We start from the raw sequence: 20,868 nt of genomic DNA, 5'->3' as shown, positions 1-20,868 counted from the left end.
TGGGCCAGTTAATTCAAAATTAATAATGAACGCGAGCTGGTGGATTGAGCTCGACAAATGTTGTGGTCATGTCGAACAAATTGTCCCTGTCCAGACGTATTAAATTAAAAAACTGTCCACTTCAAATGAAATGGTATGTTTTACATTTCGAGCCCTAATAGTCTCTGTGTGGAACCTTGGCAATCAACCCCTATGACAGTAGTGAAAGTAATCAGATTAATAGGCCGGGGAATACTGTCTCTTCTGAAAAGCACATAGTAGCGACCACGGTTGAGAGTGTATCAAGCAAAGCAAAACAAAAACAAAAGCAGGCTGTTCTGTTAGTATGTCATAAAAATAGAGTGAATAGACCATCTCACTGAGTTTTTGGCTAACATGTGTTTCTACTCAATGTTAAAACCCAGTTCCCAGTCCAGATATGAGTTGTACTTGATCCCTACATAGATATTTTGGATCATAGAAGTTAAAGGATGGGATTTGTTTAAGGAGCAGTATTGATATGCAGATTATTAACACTTTTAGCGCCTCAATACAGAACCCCATGGGATATCATCGTTTAATCCATGTTTATGACTGGATAGACGGTGAATCCACCGTTGTTCTTTTTCAAAAAGAAGTCTTTCATCACCTTGAATCTGCTCCACCACAGTCCACCGCATATCATTCGGTGTATGGTTACTGGCAATGAAATGGTTCGTGAGTTTCGTTGCATTACGTTTGCACCGAATACTACTGCGGTGCTCACAGATCCTTAACTTGACCCTTCTGGTGGTCATACCAACATACTTTAATCCACAGATGCAGATGATCAAATATACCACATTACTAGTATTGCAGTTGGTATGACCGCGTTGTTCCCATTGTTTGCCTGGTTCAAGGTTCAAAAATTTTGAATGGGTGGTAAGATGACAAATACTACAATCCCCACAAGGGAAATGACCCTTTACTGCTGGGAGCCCCCAGGTTGACAAAACAGTAGAGACAGTGTTATTTTGTTTTTTAGCCGGGCGTGTGTGGACTAATGCATCCTTCAAACTGCTCGCTCTTCTATAAGAGAATAGAGGTTTTTCCCACTTCAATTTATTGCTTGTCAAAATTTTCCAATTTTTCTGGATACAACGGCTCACCTTGTTGGACATCGTGTTGTATGTTGTAACACACGTTAGTGGGATTTCTTGTACTTCATTTCTCGGGGTGTTCTCCAGCAGAGCATCTCTGTTTTGGTTCTGGGCTCTCTTCCGACTCCTGTTGAGTTTCCTTTTTGGGTAATTGCGTGCCTCCAGTTTTTCTGTCAGTTCGTCTGCTTGTTGTCTGAAATCAGACTGATCACTACAGTTTCTTCTAATACGAAGATATTGTCCATAGGGGAGATTCTCCCGTAACGGACGAGGATGAACGCTATTAAACAACAACAAGTTGTTTTTCGTTGTTGGTTTATAGTACGTCTTCGTATGAAGCAGATGTTCTTTCTTATTGATGGTGATGTCGAGAAAGGTAATGCTATCCCTGGCATACTCATGCGTAAATCTCAGATGGGGATCACAGATGTTAATCCATGTGAAAAAAGGGGTCAAAGAGGCCTCATCTCCCTTCCATAGCAGCAGGACATCGTCAATATAACGTTGCCATACAACCATATTGGAATTGAAAGGGTTCGTGTGATTAAGGATGAACTTCTTTTCAAAACTGTACACATACAACCCGGCCACCGAAGGGGCAAAAGTACTGCCCATAGAGGTCCCTGTGGTTTGAAGATAGATCTGACTCTCGTATTCAAAATAATTTCTCTTAAGTGCTAGAGTGGCACAGTCTACCACAAAGCCTTTCGGTACCGAGAAATTCCAATCAGTTTGTTCTAAAATCTCTGTCACTACTTTGATGGTATCGTCCTGTGGTATACAGGTATAGAGACTCTCGATGTCTAGAGTCACGAGAAAGGTAGGTTCTTCTGGTAATTCAATGGTCTTGAGCATAGCTAACAGGCTTTTAGTGTCTTTGATATACGTCTCAGTCGACTGTATAATCGGTTTCAGAAAAAAAAAATCGCAGTATTGCGAAAGAGGTTCCAAAAGCGAACCGATACCAGACACTATTGGGCGTCCAGGTGGCGGTAGGATGTTCTTATGAGTTTTTGGCAGCGTGTAAAAGTATGGTGTCCTGCCGGCCGATGATGTAAGGAAGTCTGTTTCTTGTTTAGACAACCATCCTTCGGATTCAGCTGTGGAAACCAGTTCCAAAATCTCATCCCGAAGACTCTCCGTGGGGTCCACCATCAGGGCGGTGTAGTTGTCTGTGTTGTTCAGTAATCGTCTGCATTCAGCATCATAGGCTGCTTTGTCCTGGATCACTATGCCCCCGCCTTTGTCAGCACTTTTTATCACTATGTTGGTATTCTTTTTCAGTGACTGGATTGCTTGATGTTCAACAGCACTGAGATTGTTGAAGGACGGGGGACTGCTAAATGCTTCAACCTCAGAAAGTACAGCTTGTTCGAAAGTCACAATCTCAGGTGGAATGAGATGTGTGGGGGGTGTAAAATTCGACTTAACTCTGAAAGGGGTGTCAGGTTTCATCAAATCTGTGTGCTCAGTGTCCTTACTCTTCTCAAAGAAACTTTTTAATCTAAGTTTTCTAAAGAACTCATTGAGTTCACAGAGTAACTTAAATTTATCACATCGTGGGGTCGGTACGAAACCCAGGCCTTTTTCCAAGACAGATTTCTCAGCATCATTCAAGATGTGTGTCGACAGATTCGTTATTAAACTTATCTGTTGCTTGGGCCTGCTCTCTGCTCCACGGTTTTGCTTCGGGTGTTGTCCCCCACAGTCTCTGTTGGTTCCCAATGGACCTGATTGGATCCCTTGCGTTTCCCCCAGCCTCGCCGGCCCTGGTCTAAAAAAGGCGGCTGAAAGGAATTTGCTTGAAATTGGGGTGGAGCAAAGTGTGGATTCCAACCCATCATTGGCGGTATGGGAGCTTGAAAGGGATTATTTTGATAGGGCATCATGCCTGGATGTGGAAAGAAATTGGGCCATCCCTGGTAGGGAGGGGGGAAGGATGGATTGCCCCGTCCCCGTAACGCAGAAATATCATTGGACATGTGATTTTTAGTTATATGTAAATATAATTCATTTGCTAAAATCAAGTTTCACAAATTACGCTGATTGTTATAAAAGTACTGTGATTTAATTTTCTTTCTTCTCTGCACCTGCAATGAAATATCAGCCATGAATTTGTCTTACAGCTCCAATGTACCTGTGGAGTCTGTTGTTTATGTTTAACTAAGGTGTTGAGTCACATGCTTTGTATTTAAAACTTTATCGAACCTCATACTCGCACTCGTGAGCAAGGAGACTTGATCTCCGAAACGCGTAGAGGAGGTTGCTGCTGAATTAAAGCACGCGATCTTAAAAGGATTGTGGCCTGGACTTCGTTTTTGTGTATGAAAGTTAAAAGAACGAAACTCTGTGGATTGTTGGGCTTGGCGAGCCCGTTCCGGCCCACCGCTGCAAGTGGCAGAAGTCTATTTGCCAAACACGAGGCGGATAAATATAGGGAGTGCGGCGCTTTGGTGTTTTTTGAGCTGCAATATATATATATATATCTAAAAACCAATTCATTTGTTAGAAGAACAACCTGCATTAAAGTACTGCTTGGAAAAAAACAGTATTCACATAAGTGATGTACTGGTATAAAAAATACAACCTAATGCATCAAACAAGTCAGATAGGAAACCTTTTTGTACTAAGAAACAAAGACAATATTTTTTATGCTTTAAAACTCTTACCTGGAAATGTGGACTGGAGACACATTTGGCTAACTGCCTAAAAAGAGGTTCCATAACTTTTACAAATTCGGATGGTTCAATAACATCTAAAATCTCTTCTAATTCATTTAAAAACATTACTTCTTTTGGACTGTGTGTCTTTGGCCAGTATTTCAGAAGTGCCATCACTACCTGCAAAGAAAACCTAAAAGTTATAAAAGCAAAGCAAAACAGACTAGATAACTTTTTTAGAGCTTAAGACTGAACGTGAATATATATATATATATATCTCTTCTGGATTTCTAATCAGTATCCTTTCAAGATAAAATAACATGTCCAAAAATTAACATAATACTTTACTGGTAATGTTGTTAACCATTTAACTTGATCTTGGAACAAACTTTTCCATGTGCTTGCATGTTGTTTAAATTCTGAAGAGGTTTTTCAAGAATTATTGGAAATAGATTATATAAAAGAAAAGTGCGCCAGGATTCGGTTTAATAAAATAATGAAAACAATGTTACATACCTTTGGCAATAGTTCTTTGTGGGCAATTTGCATCGATTAACAAACCCAATTAGGATCACATCATTATAAGTGTGAGGAAGTGCCATCTTTCTTGCAGTGGTATGCCCGCACTTTTTGCTGAACTGCTGATGTGCTTTGACTGAGTGTGCCCTGGGCTCCTGCCAACCAGGTGCCCAGGGCCTGTGTTCCTTCCCTAAAACTGTGTTGAAACTAAAACCCAATTGGCATCTCTGGCCACCTTTTAGCCCCCAGTAAAAGGTACCCTAGGTACCCAGGGCATGGTGACCAGAGAAGACCCCTAAGGGCTGCAGCACTTATTGTGTCCACCCTTAGGGGCCCTGTACCCTAATATCCACACACTGCCTCTGCAGGCTGAGTGTCCAAGTACAGAACTAAACAGAGTCGACATGGCACACATCCCTGTCTGCCATGCCCACAACACCCACTTCCCTGGCATACCTCAGTCACCCCTCTAACTGGGTGCCCTATGCCAGTGGGTTGGACACAGGTGCATGAGCTCTGTGCCCCTACAGTACCCAGGGCCATTCCTGGGCACTAAGTGCAGTGATGCCATTAAGAGTATATGGTGCTGGGATGTTGTCATTACGTACTCCAGAGCACCATAATGGCTACACTGAAGACTGACAAGTTTGATATCAAACTTCTCAGCACATTAAATCCACACTGATGCCAGTGTGGGATTTAATGTAAAATGAACTACAGAGGGCATCGTAGAGATGCCCCCTGAAACCTAACCTGCAATCCACGTCTTGTCTGAGGGGCTGCCTAGGCTGCCACACAGCAGACTTGTTGCTGGACCCCTGGGTAGAGAGCCCTCGCTCTCCTGGACCTGCAACAATGCACATCCTGGGACGAGGTGCCAACCCTCTTCCCCCAGGATGGGCAGGGGAAGCTTCAAAGGCATTCCGCCAATGTGAGCTTCTCCAGACCATTTGCTTTACTCAGCAACTGGCCCCCACCGGTTCAGACCACCACTCTGGCGGGAAACCCTACGTCAGGAAGGGAGGTGGGAGAGGCAAGGTGAAACACGACCCCGGGCTCCGGCCATCTTGAAGATGGGGAGCCCTGCCCAATCACAGCTAGGCTCATGCCCCCCTCCCACAGGAGAGGAGCAGGCTAGGGGGAATGCCCACCCCAGGACAGGGACCCATTGGTCACTGCCCTTGCCCTACCTGTAACGCCCCTAAATTTAGTATTTAGGGGCACCCTGAACTTTCCATCCCCCGATCCCGATTGCAACAACAAGAAGACCAAGACACAAGAAGACCTGCAGCGCAGCTGCTAAGAAAAGGACGACACCCACTGACTTGGCCCCAGAGCCCTACAGGCCTGTTGATCCTTGAACCTGCTCCTGTGAAACTCTGGCCTCTCCAGCGGACAGCAACCTCGACAACCCCGGAGGACCTGCGTGCCTTGAACCTTCCAACAGACTGGGACTCCCATGAGCAGTGGTCCTGCTCCAACAGCAATACCCCTGGCGCCAGACAGGAACCGCAAATCCAGTCCACTCTGCACCCGCCAAGCCTGGCCTGTGCCCGAGTGACCCAAGACCACAAGGACATCCCCCCGGCGACTGGAACCCGAAGTCCAGTGCCCAAAGACCCTCTTCGACGACCCAGACAACACCTCTAACCTCAGAACCAGGGACCCCTCCAACCGTGACCAGCCGAGGGTAAGATTTCCTGACACCAAAAGACAACCCTGCACCTGGCGCCCCATGGCTCCCTGTGCCCTCCTTTGGGGTCCCTACTGTGAGAAGTTGGCCTGATACAAGGTGATCACTAGAACTAGTGAGCATCATATATCAGTCCAAATCCTTATGGTGATTGGTTGTAAGTCAACCTTATAGACCAGCTATCCTAATGGTAGCATGGACAAAGCAGTCTTAGGCTAAACTCTTTTGGCATGTGAAGCCAGCTGTTTTACCACATATAACCCCTTGAATACCAGATGAAAGGACACCACACAGGTTGTTATGAAAATAAACAGTATATTTATTTATAACAAACGCCTCTGAACTCTTTATGAGGTCAGAGGGCTAAGCACATGACAATCTCTTAGGAAAAATACGATAAGTTGCACAAAATTACAATGGTGCCCTAGGGGCACGGCAAACCATATACTAAGTAAATGGTATAAGGAAATCGATAGAAGGAATGGAGCTGTCCAGAGGCTGTAGGATCATTGGGACCACGCTACCCTAACTTTAGGTAAGTAATAGGAGGCCCACGGAACGCGTGTACAGAGTGTGAACTCACACGCGAGATGCGTAACAACGTTTATGCACAGTACAGTTCAAGAAAAAGGTGAGTACGGACAATCCTGACTAGTTAGGACTAAAACGACTGTGAATCTGGACACTAGGAGAGTCAAGCTACCCTTGAGCACCGAAATGCTCTTGTTACCTCACCCACGGGCCGCGGGTGCATAGGTGCAAAGTCGTGTCGGGTTTCTGCATTGAAGTCTATGGAGCCTGAAAGAAAAGATGCTGCAGGCAACCAGGAGGAATATGTCCGGTGTGATCCAAGGGTGGATCGGAGATGCTGAAGACCTGAAAGCAGAGGGGACAATGTTCAAAGTCACTAGCCAGTGACTGGAGTGGAACCAGGAAGGAACCAGATGTCGTCGTCGCGATCAGGTGAAGAGTGGACGCTTGTCTCTGCAGCCACGTTGACCAGGAGGTGTCTTCGACAACCAGGATGGTGGCACGAGCTGTCCCACGCAGGCTCTCGCTGTCGGCGGTGTCGGATCCGGATTTGGAGTCAACAGGCCTTGGCAAAGGCAACCCACGCGGTGAGTGGAAACGGCGTCTGGAGTGGACCAGGAGGGTCCATGGTGCCCCTCCTTTGGAAGGGAGCAAGGGCCAGTCTGGAGCAACCAGACCAGCAGTGTAGTTTTCAAAGTTCGTCGTCTAGGAGGTCACTAGCCAGCCGGCAAGTGACCAGACAACGCGTCGAGCAGCAAACAGGCAGAAGGGCCCCACGCAGATCTCGTGGAAGATGAAGGGCTGATCTTCGGTGCAGGAGCTGCTCGGGGCTGGGGCTTCTCAATCCCCAAAGCACTTCGTCGAGTTTACCTTGGGAGTCGTGCTGGAAGCGAAGTGCAATGTCTTTCAAGATGGCCGGTCCCACCTGTCTCGTCGCACCCACGGGTCTCAGCTGTGCTGCAGATGTGAGTTGAGGTCGGAGAGGTCTGGGAATCCGGGTCTCGTCGGGCTCTAAAGTCTGGATCCTCGAGGGAAGACGACAAAGTGAAGCCGCTGGACGCTTGATGGTGCCTGCAGTTGCAGGGTGGACACTCCTTGCCCACAAGGGAGATTTCTTCAGTCTTCTGGGGAGCAGAACGTCGAAGTCCAGAGTTTCTTCTTGTAGAGTAGTTCAGGATTAATCTAATTTGGAATGGGACCAGCTCCTACCTTTATCCTGCTAAAGGGGGCTGTACTGGTGACTAGGTCCCTCCCCTGGGTGGGACCAGGAAGGGGGGTGGTTACACCCCCTATCCTTTGTCCGGTTTCGTGCCAGAGCTGGGGCAGGGATGCCCCAGCAACTGGTTTGAACCGGTGTATGCACAGGACACCTTGTGTGCCCCAGGCATGTCTCATTCCTTTCAGACCTATCCTACCCAATACACAAAATCCTGTCTGGGGTGGTGCTAGCACCTCCCAAGGCAGGAAACCCTTTGTCCAATCCTCCCTCGCTGGAAGGACTCCCAGCAGCAGGAGGTCAGACTTGTGTCTGTGGTGGCAGCATCCATTTTGTGATGCCAAGGCTCAAGTTAACTTTAACCGGGGATCACAGTTACATACATGTCGTGTCCCTCTAGAAGCGTGGAATGCTACCCCCGTCGCCAGAATTGGCGAGGGGGTATTATTCCAATTCGTATGACGTCTTACTCGACATGTTTTGATAATGCTATACCAAAGTTAGCATTTAACCGCGAGGATTATAATGCACTTAAGTGTATATGGTATAGTGTTACCATGGAACAGCTGTAAGGACTTGGTTCCGCAAGCTGCAGACAGGCTCAGCTCATGCCAGAGCACCATCTCACATAATTCCAAGCACTCTGCCTTCAGGATTGATAAGGCCTGCCATAGGAGTGACTGATAGGAATATATGTGTCCATTTTAGGGTTAGATATAGGCAACTATATCTACAGCAAAGGGTGATTACACCACCTTGCCCCAGGTGTCTTACCAGCCAGTTGTGTCTGTTTAGATGGCCAGCCAGGGGTGGCATAATACATGCTTCAGCCCCTGGTAGGCCCTGGGTACACCTATGCCCTGGGTACATAAGGTACACTGTACAGGGACTGATAAGGTGGCCCAGTACCAATTGGTAAATGCACCTAAAGTACATGGATGTCAATTTAGAGAGAGAACAGCTAGGCTGTGGGTCTGATTAGCAGGCCCACAGCCAGGGAAAGTCGTAAACCAGTGAAGCAAAAAGCAAAAAATCTGGGGTGACCATAGGATTGCAGATCCCACTCTCCTACACCTACCTCTTCTACAAGATCCCAACTTACCTCTCGAAGTGGTGGTCGCACCTGAAGAATCTGGGTCCCGAGCCTGCAACCTTTGTAACTTTCCCATCGGATTACATTGAGCGCCCAACGGCTCAAAAGCCCGATTGTCGCTGTAAGTGCAACTACTACCCCACTCTACTACCCCTCTTGCCCTGAATAAGTGGCCAGGAGCCCAGCTCCCACAGCCGCGTGGCCTGCCTGCTTGCAGCCACAAACCAAAGGTCCCCTACCCACCACTGGATTGCATTGGGCCTACCCTCTCTGCACCCTGCTGCCCCTGCGCCGCTGGGGATGTAACAACTGTACCTTTCCGACCCTAGGAGACCCCTGAGTCTATGCTCAGAACCTTAACTCCACCAGTCGAGTACTCACCTGAATGCCAATAACTCACTTTCCTTCTACAGGCTAACATTGACTGGTTTTCACTGAAATCTCTTCTAAGTGTGGAGTTTTGAAACTTTAAATTATTCATCTAAAATCAGCCGAATAACAACTTCTAAAATACTCACCTGTGATCAGGAGAGAAGCCAGTACTGTACCTTTTAGCCCAGTGCTGAACCTCAAAAGTAATCCCAACTGTACTTACCAGTAACTTGAATTCTCTTCCATAGGAAACCATTGTCTGTTTTTCTCTGAAATTTTTTCTGTCGATTTTTGCAAACTAGAAATAGTCCTTAAAAATCATACCAAATACTAAAACGTAATTACTTACCTGTCTTAGGTAGAGGTCCCAGTGCTGAACCTAGGAGCCCAGTACTGGATTACACAAGTAACAAGAACCTACTTCACCTGTGACTTGAATTTCCTTCCATAGGATAACATTGCTAGTTTTTCACTGAAAAGTTTCTAAGTGTCAACTTTGAAAATACATTTAAATTCTTTAAAAATCGCAACTGTAACCAATACGCTTCTACTTAACTGTTTACAGCTCAGATCCAGGATCCAGTCCTGTGGTTAGAAAAGTAATCCTTAAAGTAATCAACTGCATTTATGTAGAAAAACCCATTGAGCTCAATGTTAAATTGTGTTTAGAATTGTGTTGCCTATTGCAACCACAGTAGCTATGGTACATACAAAGTCTATTGCCTTTCTGCAAAGTAACTACCTAAAGTCACTTATATGGAGAAAAGTATAACACAACTGTATCTTTTGATATACAAACAATTAGCCTAGAGTTCAGTTCTTGAGTGCGTGAAACCTTTTGCTGAGTGTGTACAACAAAAATGCTTTACACTGTCCTCTGATACTGCCTTACTGCTTGACCAAGCTACCACTTTAGAGAGTAAGGTCATATCTGACTTTAACCTCTGATATACCTCTGGGGAATGGGGACTCTATACAAACTGTACCTTACTTTGGATATATATATTTATATATATATATATTTTTTTTTTCATCAAGAGACGCAGCACTCAGAGAAAGATGCAATTTGGGAAAGTTTTTATTTTAGAAAGCTCAACCGACGCGTTTCAGCCTCCACGGCTTTGCTCACGGTTAGTGAGTCCTTTCTCTATTGCACTATTTGTACACCCACCTGGCCTCAATGTGGCATTGTGGGTAATGTAGTGCATAAGTTAAAAATTACAAAAGGTCATGAAAGGAGATCATTATAGACTTTTTACACAAGCAAACATTAGTTGAAATTGATATAGTATCAATTAAAATAACATTCACGGTTACATAATCGTATAGTACGTTATTATATTCAATATCAAATTGCAGCATCTTTTGTTAGTGCTTGATAAATTATAACAAGGGAGTGCAAGGGGAGTAAAAGGGAAAGAAGAGGAGAAAAAAAAAAGGAGAAAAGAAAAGGTAAAACATTGTATATATCATCAGATTAAAAATTAAAATACCTAGAGGGATGAACTTTGATGAAGAACTTTCTGTACATCTCGAGTAGAGATGTGCATAGTATATCCATTGGACTGGGAAACCCCTATCCTGATATTTATATGAAAACTGTGGAATATAGTATTTAAATCTATGTGACTGAAACGTGTCTTTTCCCGAGGCCGCCACCTCTCTTCTCTCCCCCCCCCTCTTCTTCTCTCCTCCCCCCTCCCCTTTCCCCCCTCTCTTCCCTCTGTTGATTCTTCTCTTTTCCTCTCTCCCTCTCTCTTCTTCTTTTGTACTCTTATATCTTTGTCTATACATAATTATCCAGAATGAAATACTTCAACGATACTAATCGTGAATGAATTGAGACTTATATAATCATGATATTTATAGGATAATAACACTTTCTTGCAGGAACAAGTTTAGATCTATATATAATAATACTGTACAATGTTTTCCCTTTTCTTTTCTCCTCTTCTTTCCCTTTTACGCCCCTTCCTTTAAGGGGATTCAGGGTCTGGGTCCGACCCCTACGCTGAGCACCCGCTGAGAGTGTGCATCTGAAATTCATGGACTACTTTTGTGGAACAGATATATATATATATATATATATATATAGCCACTTTCTTACAATAAGGCATCCAATTATCTTCACCTTAGCACTAATGGATGAATTGTAACAGATCCAACACTTGGATATACACCCTGCCAATATGGCGCCCATGGAGGCACAAAGGGCCACAGTCCTATGTTTATGTCAACATTTACAGACTTTTGTATTTCTATGGGATGTTTTGTAACCAACAAGTGACACACTGACGAAGGCTAACGCCGAAACGCGTCTGTGCTTTTTTGTTCCCGAATAAATAACTTGGACACCTCTTGGTTTGTGAGTGCTGCCTCTTTGAGCTAGATGCGAAGAGTTTGAGCGTCATGTTATGCGGTTTTCCCGCGAACCGCTAGCAGCACCCGTTCACGTGTGCACGGCTTTCCGTGGGAGGTGAGCGTTTCCGAGGAGGGAGTTACGCTGTGCACCATTGCAGCCGCTGGGCAACATTTTGAAAAGGATTATTCAACATCGGCGGTGTATCGACAGAAGGGACTCCTGCGCTGGACCTGCTCCGGGCTCCGGGCTCCCAGACGGAAGACGCGCCTGCCGGTAAGCTGATTTTCTGCCTTTCCCTTTCACGCATGGATGTTTAAGCGTGTAGCGGCAACTGTCAATAGAACGCCCGCAAGACCGAGAGGTGTCCGAGTTCTAAAAAGGGACAATGCACTGAGGGTTGCTGTATATCATAGGAGCCAACCCCCACTGTGATTATCAATACCTAACATCCAACATCTACTAACAGTGCTTAAAGATGTTTTCTGATACGGAACGCTTGAACGCTGCAAAAGACATGTTCAAGCGCAAGGGGCCAGCAGCGCAAGTGGCAACAAGAACAACAATGTCTGAAGAACGACCACAGGATCACAAACTTAAAGAGACATTCTTGAAATTGGAGAAGCTACATGAGCGCGAAGTGCGCAAATGGTGGGAGGCTACTAGCCTAACCAATTACATTGAAGAGAAGAGAGTACCTAGGGGGCTAAGAGTGCACACGGTGCCCACGTATGAACATCCGGATCCCGAACTCCTCACAGACTGGTTCGAACATACGGCATCCTACTGTGAGGGCACCCTAAAAATTTTAGTAAAGTACGCCTGGAGCGACAGGGGGAAAGCATTGGCGGAAATTGATTCGATCAATGAGGAACTGGGAAAAGAAACGGACGACGGAGTAAAGGCACTAATAACCCAGATGAGGGACCAGATGAAGATGAGATTGGCAAAGTATGAACAAAAGATAAGAACACGCAAGCAAGAGAAATATGAGCGTGATGCCAATGACTACGAAACCGGGCGTGTACTCACTTACGCCAAGAAATATGATGCCCCACGGAAGGCTCTCCAGAAAAGAACTATGGTAACCACCACGAGCGGAACACCAGAGGTAGAACTTGTTACCTCTGAATCAGACCTGACTGAGAACGAGTCAGGAGACGAACAACGGAGGCAGAATGATCAGGATTCACAAGGCGTGTTGTATGACTTACAAGGGGCCCGCCCAAAGAAGACTCCTTTTCAGGAGGAGTACGAAGTGATCAAAAGCTCCTGGCTGAGGGGCGGCAAAAACAAACCACCCGATGCGGATGCAGATGCCACAACAACATCAACCAGAGGAGGACGACGAGGAGGGCAGGTGGCGGCAAGAGGAGGCAGAGGAAACGTAAGAACCTCCTCATGGCAAAACCGCCGGACGACAAAGAAACAACAATTGTGAATCAAGAAGACAACACTGACCCTGCCAGTCTCACTGTAGTGAATCTGACATCAAGGGTACTTACAGAAGCGGAGACTGAAGTGTTAAGTTTAGGTCTCACCTTTTGTCCAACAAATGACCTCGATTCCACACAGACTAGAATCGATCTGTTTAGATTTACCAGGAAGCTGAAGCTCCATAAACATTTTAAAATGCGTCCGCATTTAAAAACCAACAAGAAAACTACCAAAGTGAGTGAACTGGACATACTCAGCTCCAAAGATCTATCAGCCATCGAAGTATTAGAGGACCTACGGTTGGACCATGAGCCGGATCACGAACTGGCCAATTTGACCATTGCTCAACGAGCTGTTCTACAAGGGGTAGAACAAGTAAGAGAGGAGAGCTCGTTCAAACCGGCATCAACCTTCGTACCACAAGCAACATGGGACGCTGTTGATGTTTTTACAGAGGCAATGAAAAGAGACCTAACTAACTATAGGAAATCGCAACCAACCGATCTAACGAATAACATCACGGAATGTCAACGCCGAGCAATAAAGAATCTAATGGATGATAAACTTTTGGTAATCAAGCCCTCGGATAAAGGGGGTAACGTGGTTCTAATGAGCAGAGAACAATACCGAACTGAGGCATTAAGGCAACTTGCCGATAGAAATTCCTATCAGGAATGCACCAACACAGCGTACCAAAGGAGCATCACCAACTAGGACGCACTAATACAAAAATGGTACATCCTGAACATGCTCGGGAAAGATGAGAACCTCTTCCTAAGGAACCACACCACTATGCTGCCTACCTTCTACCACCTCCCCAAGCTTCACAAGAACAGGACTAATCCCCCCGGTCGTCCAATAATATCTTCGATTGGAAGCTTGACGGAGAACCTGTCCCGTTTCGTTGATAACGTCTTGTTTCCATTGGTGATCAAGCTGAAATCGTACATAAGAGATACGAAAGATTTCCTGACCAAGATCCAGGAACTACAATGGGACTCTGGATACCTACTAATGGTTTTAGATATCACAAGTCTATACACTTGTATAGATCACAAGCAGGGTCTCGAAGCAGTAGCATATGCTTTAAAACAACGCCAATTGAAATATGCACGCCACAACGAAATGATTTTAGAGTTCATTGAATTCTGTCTGTCTAACAACATTTTTCTCTTTGAGGACCAGCTATATATACAAACCTCAGGGACGGCGATGGGTACCTGCTTCGCTCCCAGCTACGCGAACTTGTTTGTGGGCTGGTGGGAGGAGCAGGTGCCCAGGAGCTGCACAGTTGGTACAGACACAGGACATGTCAAATGCTGGTATCGTTATATTGACGATTTGTTTATCGTGTGGGATGGAGGGATGGAGACGGCAGCAGAATTCATAAAGATCCTTAACACCAACGGCCTCAATTTGCACTTCTCAGGTTCAGTGAGTCCGGTGGCAGCGGAGTATCTGGACCTGAGAGTGTACATTGAAGATAACCTCCTACAGACTACTCTGTACAGAAAAGCAACTGCTGGTAACTCCACACTTTTTGCCAGCAGCAGCCATCCTACCCCACTAAAGAATAGCATTCCCTACGGAGAACTGCTTAGAATCCGCAGGAATTGTTCCAAAGACTCCGACTTCGAGGCGGCTGCCTCGGAGTGCCTAGCGAGATTTTCAATGAGGGGCTATGGCAATACCTTATTGAAAAAGACCCTGAATAAGGTAAGGAGGATACAGAGAAATACTTTATTGGCCACAGTTGATCCTAACGTGACGAGGAATAGAGACAGCAACAAAGAGTGGGAAATTCAGACTAATCACTCCGTATTCCAGGGGAGCCAAAGATGTGAAAGCTATGCTTAACAAGAACTGGCATATAATGAAGACTGATAGTATTTTAAAGGATGACTTACCCGCACATCCTCTAATTACGTTCAGTAGGGCAAGGTCATTAAACGACATGTTAGTCTCGAGTCATCTAGACAAACTTCCTCCTAAAACCAACTCCTTAAAACAGATGGCTGGTTTCTTTCCTTGCGGTCACTGCAAGGCTTGCAGTGGCAGCAGACGTGTACTGTCATACGTCATTCCAGACACCGGCAAGAAAGTGCAAATCAAGCACTTTATCACATGTAGTACACAGTTTGTAGTTTACTGCCTAGTCTGCCCGTGTGGCCTTAGCTACATCGGCAGTACTATAAAGGAACTCAAACTGAGGATTCTTGAACACCAGCGAGCAATCGAAAAAGTAGATATTACATACCCGGTTGCTCGGCATTTTGCTGAGGAACATGACAAAGATCGCACTAAATTGCGATTCTTTGGATTGGACATTGTCCCACCTAATGCAAGAGGAGGTGACCGCTTAAGGAGACTCCGGAGACTCGAGTCTAGATATATTGTAGACCTCTCGGCTAAACATCCGGGAGGGATGAACAGCGGTGAGGAGCTTTCATGTCATTTGGGGAAATAGAACTATGGCCTGTAGTAGGACCAATGATAGGCATCCTCTGTCTACTACCAGTTGAAAGACCACTTGTACATTTTGTAAATTGTATATTTTGTAGATAGTGTAAATACTGTATCTTAATAACATCAAAAGAAATCCCGAAATATCAAATCTCTTTGCTGGAAGGATATTAATTTAATTGCATTAACTGCAATTCTTGTAGAAGACCACTAGACTGCGCTCTACCCGTTCCGCTTGAATGTCAGTTCAAAACAAGGACGTTACTATGTAGATATGTATATATTCAATATATGAAAACATGTATGTACGGAGTCTGACGGGTTCAAATTGGAACCTGATTTGATAGAGAAGTAGGCTTTTTCTTTTCACTTTCTTTCTTTTGCTGCTCCCCATTATGGGTCTTGAATAACCAGAGTAATATGTAATAAATAGCAGCACAAGGATGATTTGATCACTCCGGATACATTGTACTTACATATGCAACTTTTTCCCTTACGTCCCTGTATTTGAATGTTCTCTTTATATGTTTGAGACCAGAGTTATTGTTATTATTTTCTGCACTGTTTTTCTGTAAATATGACATTTACTTTTAAACATAGGACATTAGCCGATCCACGGCTTTATCTTCACCTTAGCACTAATGGATGAATTGTAACAGATCCAACACTTGGATATACACCCTTCCAATATGGCGCCCATGGAGGCACAAAGGGCCACAGTCCTATGTTTATGTCAACATTTACAGACTTTTGTATTTCTATGGGATGTTTTGTAACCAACAAGTGACACACTGACGAAGGCTAACGCCGAAACGCGTCTGTGCTTTTTTGTTCCCGAATAAATAACTTGGACACCTCTTGGTTTGTGAGTGCTGCCTCTTTGAGCTAGATGCGAAGAGTTTGAGCGTCATATATATATATATATAGCCACTTTCTTACAATAAGGCATCCAATTGTTTGGACCTTATGATGTTGAAAACTCTCGAGTCTCAAGCTGCAGTCCATAAGGCTTACAAGATTGTACACAGAGTGCAGCAGCAATAGCTGTGTCTGCTGCAAATCGAGACCACAGCACAGGAAAAGAAGGATTGGGAACAAAAAGCTATCTATAGAAGTCACTAGCCATCTGGAGATACTTTGCTTAAAAGCTTTCCCTTTCAATGCGAGCTATGAAGTACAAAGCATTGTCTTTTTAGTCTAAATGCACAAGTTACTACTTGTGTAACAATATATCTGTAAGAGACATTAGTTAGTGATAGATTCCTTACCTTAGAATATGCCCAGGCGTCAGACTGGATCCGGAAAATTTTGCGTAGCAATACCCCTGCGCGCCGGCAGGCGTCGTCCGCGGCTCCGCATCCGTCATCGCTAGCGCCGGAATGACGTCGTCGGAGTACTTAGACGCAGCCCATGCGCGCTGACGTCAGTTCTGATACACAGCTTTTCCGCGCCAGATACGCAGAGCCATGATAGAACCAACACTGGTGCCATGAAACAAGGGCCCTGAAAGGGGATGACCTTAACCCTAGATATCGGTTCGCAGAACAGGGAGAATGGGTGGGTCGGTAAGGAATCGATCACTAACTAATGTCTCTTACAGATATATCGTTACATAAGTAGTAACTTGTGCATCTGAAAGAGACACGTTAGTGATAGATTCCTTACCTTAGAATAGATACCCCAGCAATACCAACCCCGGTGGTGGGTCTGCGAACCAATAATCACACCAGAAAGTCCTGGAGGACGGAACGGCCCAAGAAGCCATCCCTCCGGACTTGGCTGTCCAGGCAGTAGTGTCTTGCAAACGTGTGCAGCGAGGCCCACGTAGCTGCCTGGCAAATGTCCTGCAAGGGCACTCCCCGGCCCAGGGCAGTGGTAGTCGCCGTGGCCCGAGTGGAATGAGCCCTCAATCCAACAGGGGGCTCCTTCTTAGCCAAGGAGCAACACGCCTGGATACACAAGATGATCCATCGCGAGATGGTCCGCTTGTGCACCGCCTTTCCCTTCTTAGCGCCCACGTAACCAACAAAGAGTTGGTCATCCACCCGGAACTGGCGTGTGCGATGAAGATAGTAAGAGAGCGCACGTTTTGGGTCCAGACGGTGGAGCCTCTCTTCCTCTTTCGAGGGATGCTGAGGCGGAAAGAAGGTGGGCAAAGTAATGGACTGCCCGATGTGGAAGGCCGTGACAACCTTGTTCGGATGAACAGACAGGAAAGGAGGTGTGGAAGAAAGAGCCTGGAGCTCACTCACTCTCCTGGCAGAGGTGATGGCAACCAGGAAAGCAGTCTTCAAAGTAAGAAGACGGAGAGGACAGTTATGGAGCGGCACAAAGGGAGCACACATCAGGTAAGTAAGAACAAGGTTCAATTCACACTGGGGCATCACGAAAGGAACAGGAGGGAACATGTGTGTGATGCCCTTCAAAAACCTATTTACAATAGGGGACTTGAACAAAGAAGGCTGATCAGGTAGCCTTAAGAAGGCGGAAAGGGCAGAAAGGTACACCTTGATAGTGTCCAGAGCAGAGCCATGATGGGCAAGAGAAAGAAGGAAGAGGAGAACCTCAGAAAGGGGTGCAGAGAGAGGGTCCACAGCCTTTGCTGTGCACCATGCCACAAATCTGTTCCACCTGCAGGCGTATACCGACTTTGTGGAGGGATGCCTGGCTGCCAGAATGACATTACAGACTTCAGGAGGCACGTCAAATGGCCTCAACTGCAGCCGCTCAATCTCCAAGCTTGTAGGTGGAGACTGGACAGGTTCGGGTGGAGAACCGTCCCCTGCTGCTGCGACAGAAGGTCCTCCCGAAGAGGCAGACGAATCGGGGGATCGACTGACATGCTGAGTAGCTCGGGATACCAGTATCTTCGTGCCCAGTCCGGAGCCACAAGGATAACCTGGGTCCGGTCACGCCTGATCTTCTTCAGCACTCTGGGCAGAAGTGATATAGGCGGAAAGGCGTACAATAGACCACAGCTCCACTCGCGACGAAAAGCGTCTCCGAGCGAGTGCCGCCTTGGAAATTCCAACGCGCAGAACTGATGACATTGTGCGTTCTCTTCTGTGGCGAATAGATCTAACCAAGGCTCTCCCCACTGCTGAAAGAGGCCTTGCGCCACATCCGAGTTCAGACGCCATTTGTGATCCATCATGCACCGACGGCCGAGATCGTCCGCCCTGGCATTCAGAGAAACTGCCAGGTGTTGAACCACCAGGGTCACGCCCTGATGTTCCAGCCACTGCCAGAGGTGCAGAGCCTCCTGGCATAGGGTCCACGACCCCACCCCGCCCGGTTTGTTGCAGTACCACATGGCGGTGGTGTTGTCCGTGAACACCTGCACTACACTCCCCCGGACAGCAGGGAGGAATGCCTTCAGTGCTAGACGGATCACCTGCAGCTCCAAAAGGTTGATATGGAGCCGGGACTCCGCCAGAGACCAGAGGCCTCTGATCTCCGTCTCTCCCCTGTGGCCACCCCAGCCCTGGAGGGACACGTCTGTCAACCACGTGCTCCGGGTGGGGTAGGGAGAGGGATCTGCCACTGACCCAATCGCGGTCTGTGAGCCACCACTGCAACTGTCTTGCAGTGCCCTCCGAGATCAAGACGTGATCGGACAAGTTGCCCTGATGCTGGGCCCACTGAAACTTCAGGTCCCACTGCAGAGCCCGCATCAGCCACCGGGCGTGATGCACCAGAAGGATGCAGGAGGCCATCAGCCCCAGAAGCCGCAGCGTCAACCTGACCGAGACTCGGGATAAAGGCTGAAAGATAGGAATCAGAGCCTGAATATCCCGAACCCGCTGTTCGGGAGGATAAACCCAAAACTGCGCCGAGTCTATAACCGCTCCGATGAAGAGGAGCTTCTGAGAGGGACACAGGTGTGACTTCGGCACGTTGATGGAGAACCCCAGCAAGTGCAGGAGGTCGGCCGTAGTCTGGAGGTGGCTGACGACTGTCTGGGGCGAGCCCACCTTCAACAACCAGTCGTCGAGGTAGGGGAAGACTGACCCCTAACCTGCGCAGATGAGCTACGACCACCGCCATCACCTTCGTGAACACCCGTGGGGCGCTGGTAAGGCCGAAGGGGAGCACAGTAAACTGAAATCGCTCGTGGCCTACCGTGAACCGCAGGTAACGCCGGTGGGCCGGCAGGGCAGGGACGTGAAAATAAGCGTCCTGCAAGTCCAACGCTACCATCCAGTCTCCGGGGTCCAGGGCAGCTAAGAACTGAGCTAGTGTCAGCATCTTGAACTTCTCCTTCCGGAAGAAGCCGTTGACGTTCTGTAGGTCCAAGATAGGGCGTAGGCCCCCTTTGCCCTTCTTGGGTACCAGGAAGTAGTGGGAGTAACAACCACACCCTACTTCTGGCCCAGGAACGCGCTCAATGGCCCCCTTGGCCAAGAGGGCCGTGACTTCCTCTTGCAGAAGTTGCAAGTGATTCCCCGACACGCGGTGGAATTGCGGTGGCATGGCTGGAGGGGTCGCCTCGAAGGACGATTTGCAGCACCCACCTGTCCGACGTGACAGTGCGCCAGTGGAAGAGGTGATGGCGAACTCTGCCACCCACTGGCGTCACATGGGCCTGAAAACACAGACTAGGAAGGTTTTGAGGCAGGTGCTGCGGGGGGAGGTGTGGACTGGCCTCTCCAAGGTCCCCGACCGCCGCTACGGCAGTTTCCACGGCCGCCACCCCGCTGTTGAACATTCTGCGGCACGTGTGGGAGTGCCCCTTCCGTGGCCACGAAAGGAGCGAAAGACACCCGATTGCTGGCGTGTGGCCGAGAGGCCCAAGGACTTGGCCGTAGCCCTGGAGTCCTTAAAACACTCAAGCGCATGGTCTGCCTTGTCGCCAAAGAGGCGACGGCTATCGAACGGCATGTCCAGAAGAGTGGCTTGGACATCGGCCGAAAAGTTGGTGGTCCTCAACCAGGCGTGGCATCGAACCGCCACAGTCGTTGCCATCGCCCTGCCCAGTGAGTCCGTGGTATCCAGCCCACACCGGATGGAATATCGCGCTGCATCTCGACCCTCCGCAAGGGCTTGGGTGAGTTTAGCTCGGACCTCCTCTGGACATTGTGGCAGCACGTCTGCGACCGTGTCCCACAGGGTGTGGGTGTAGCAGCCCAAGAGACACGCGGTATTGACAGACCGCAGTCCCAAACTCAGGGACGAGAACACCTTCTTCCCGAACTGTTCGTACCTCTTGGATTCCCGATCGGGCGGAGCCGTCGGGAATGCGGTCTGGGAAGTAGAGGCCTGGATGACCAGGCTCTCGGGGGTGGGATGGGTGGACAAAAAGCAAGGGTCGCCCGGTGCTGGGGGGTAGCGTCTGGCCACGTTCCTATCCACAGGCAGACCTGTGGCGGGCTTGGACCAAGTGCCCACAAGAACGTCACACAAGGCC

General features: G+C 47.4%; 1 protein-coding gene across 2 annotated transcripts in view; it reads right to left on the bottom strand.

Annotated features, from left to right (window-relative positions):
• The window catches only part of PPP2R5C (protein phosphatase 2 regulatory subunit B'gamma), a 1,473,822-nt gene that overhangs the window by 461,640 nt on the left and 991,314 nt on the right, over positions 1-20,868 (bottom strand). For both annotated transcript variants that reach the window (XM_078660190.1, XM_078660191.1), the window contains one exon: positions 3,788-3,958. In XM_078660190.1, coding sequence (XP_078516316.1) covers positions 3,788-3,958 — 171 coding nt within the window. The remainder of the gene's footprint in view (positions 1-3,787; positions 3,959-20,868) is intronic.

Source organism: Lissotriton helveticus, chromosome 9 (assembly GCF_964261635.1).
Source record: "Lissotriton helveticus chromosome 9, aLisHel1.1, whole genome shotgun sequence".
In the NCBI taxonomy this organism is placed as follows: domain Eukaryota; kingdom Metazoa; phylum Chordata; class Amphibia; order Caudata; family Salamandridae; genus Lissotriton; species Lissotriton helveticus.
The sequence above is the reverse complement of the archived record's forward strand: the minus strand, read 5'-3'. Positions and strand labels throughout refer to the sequence as shown.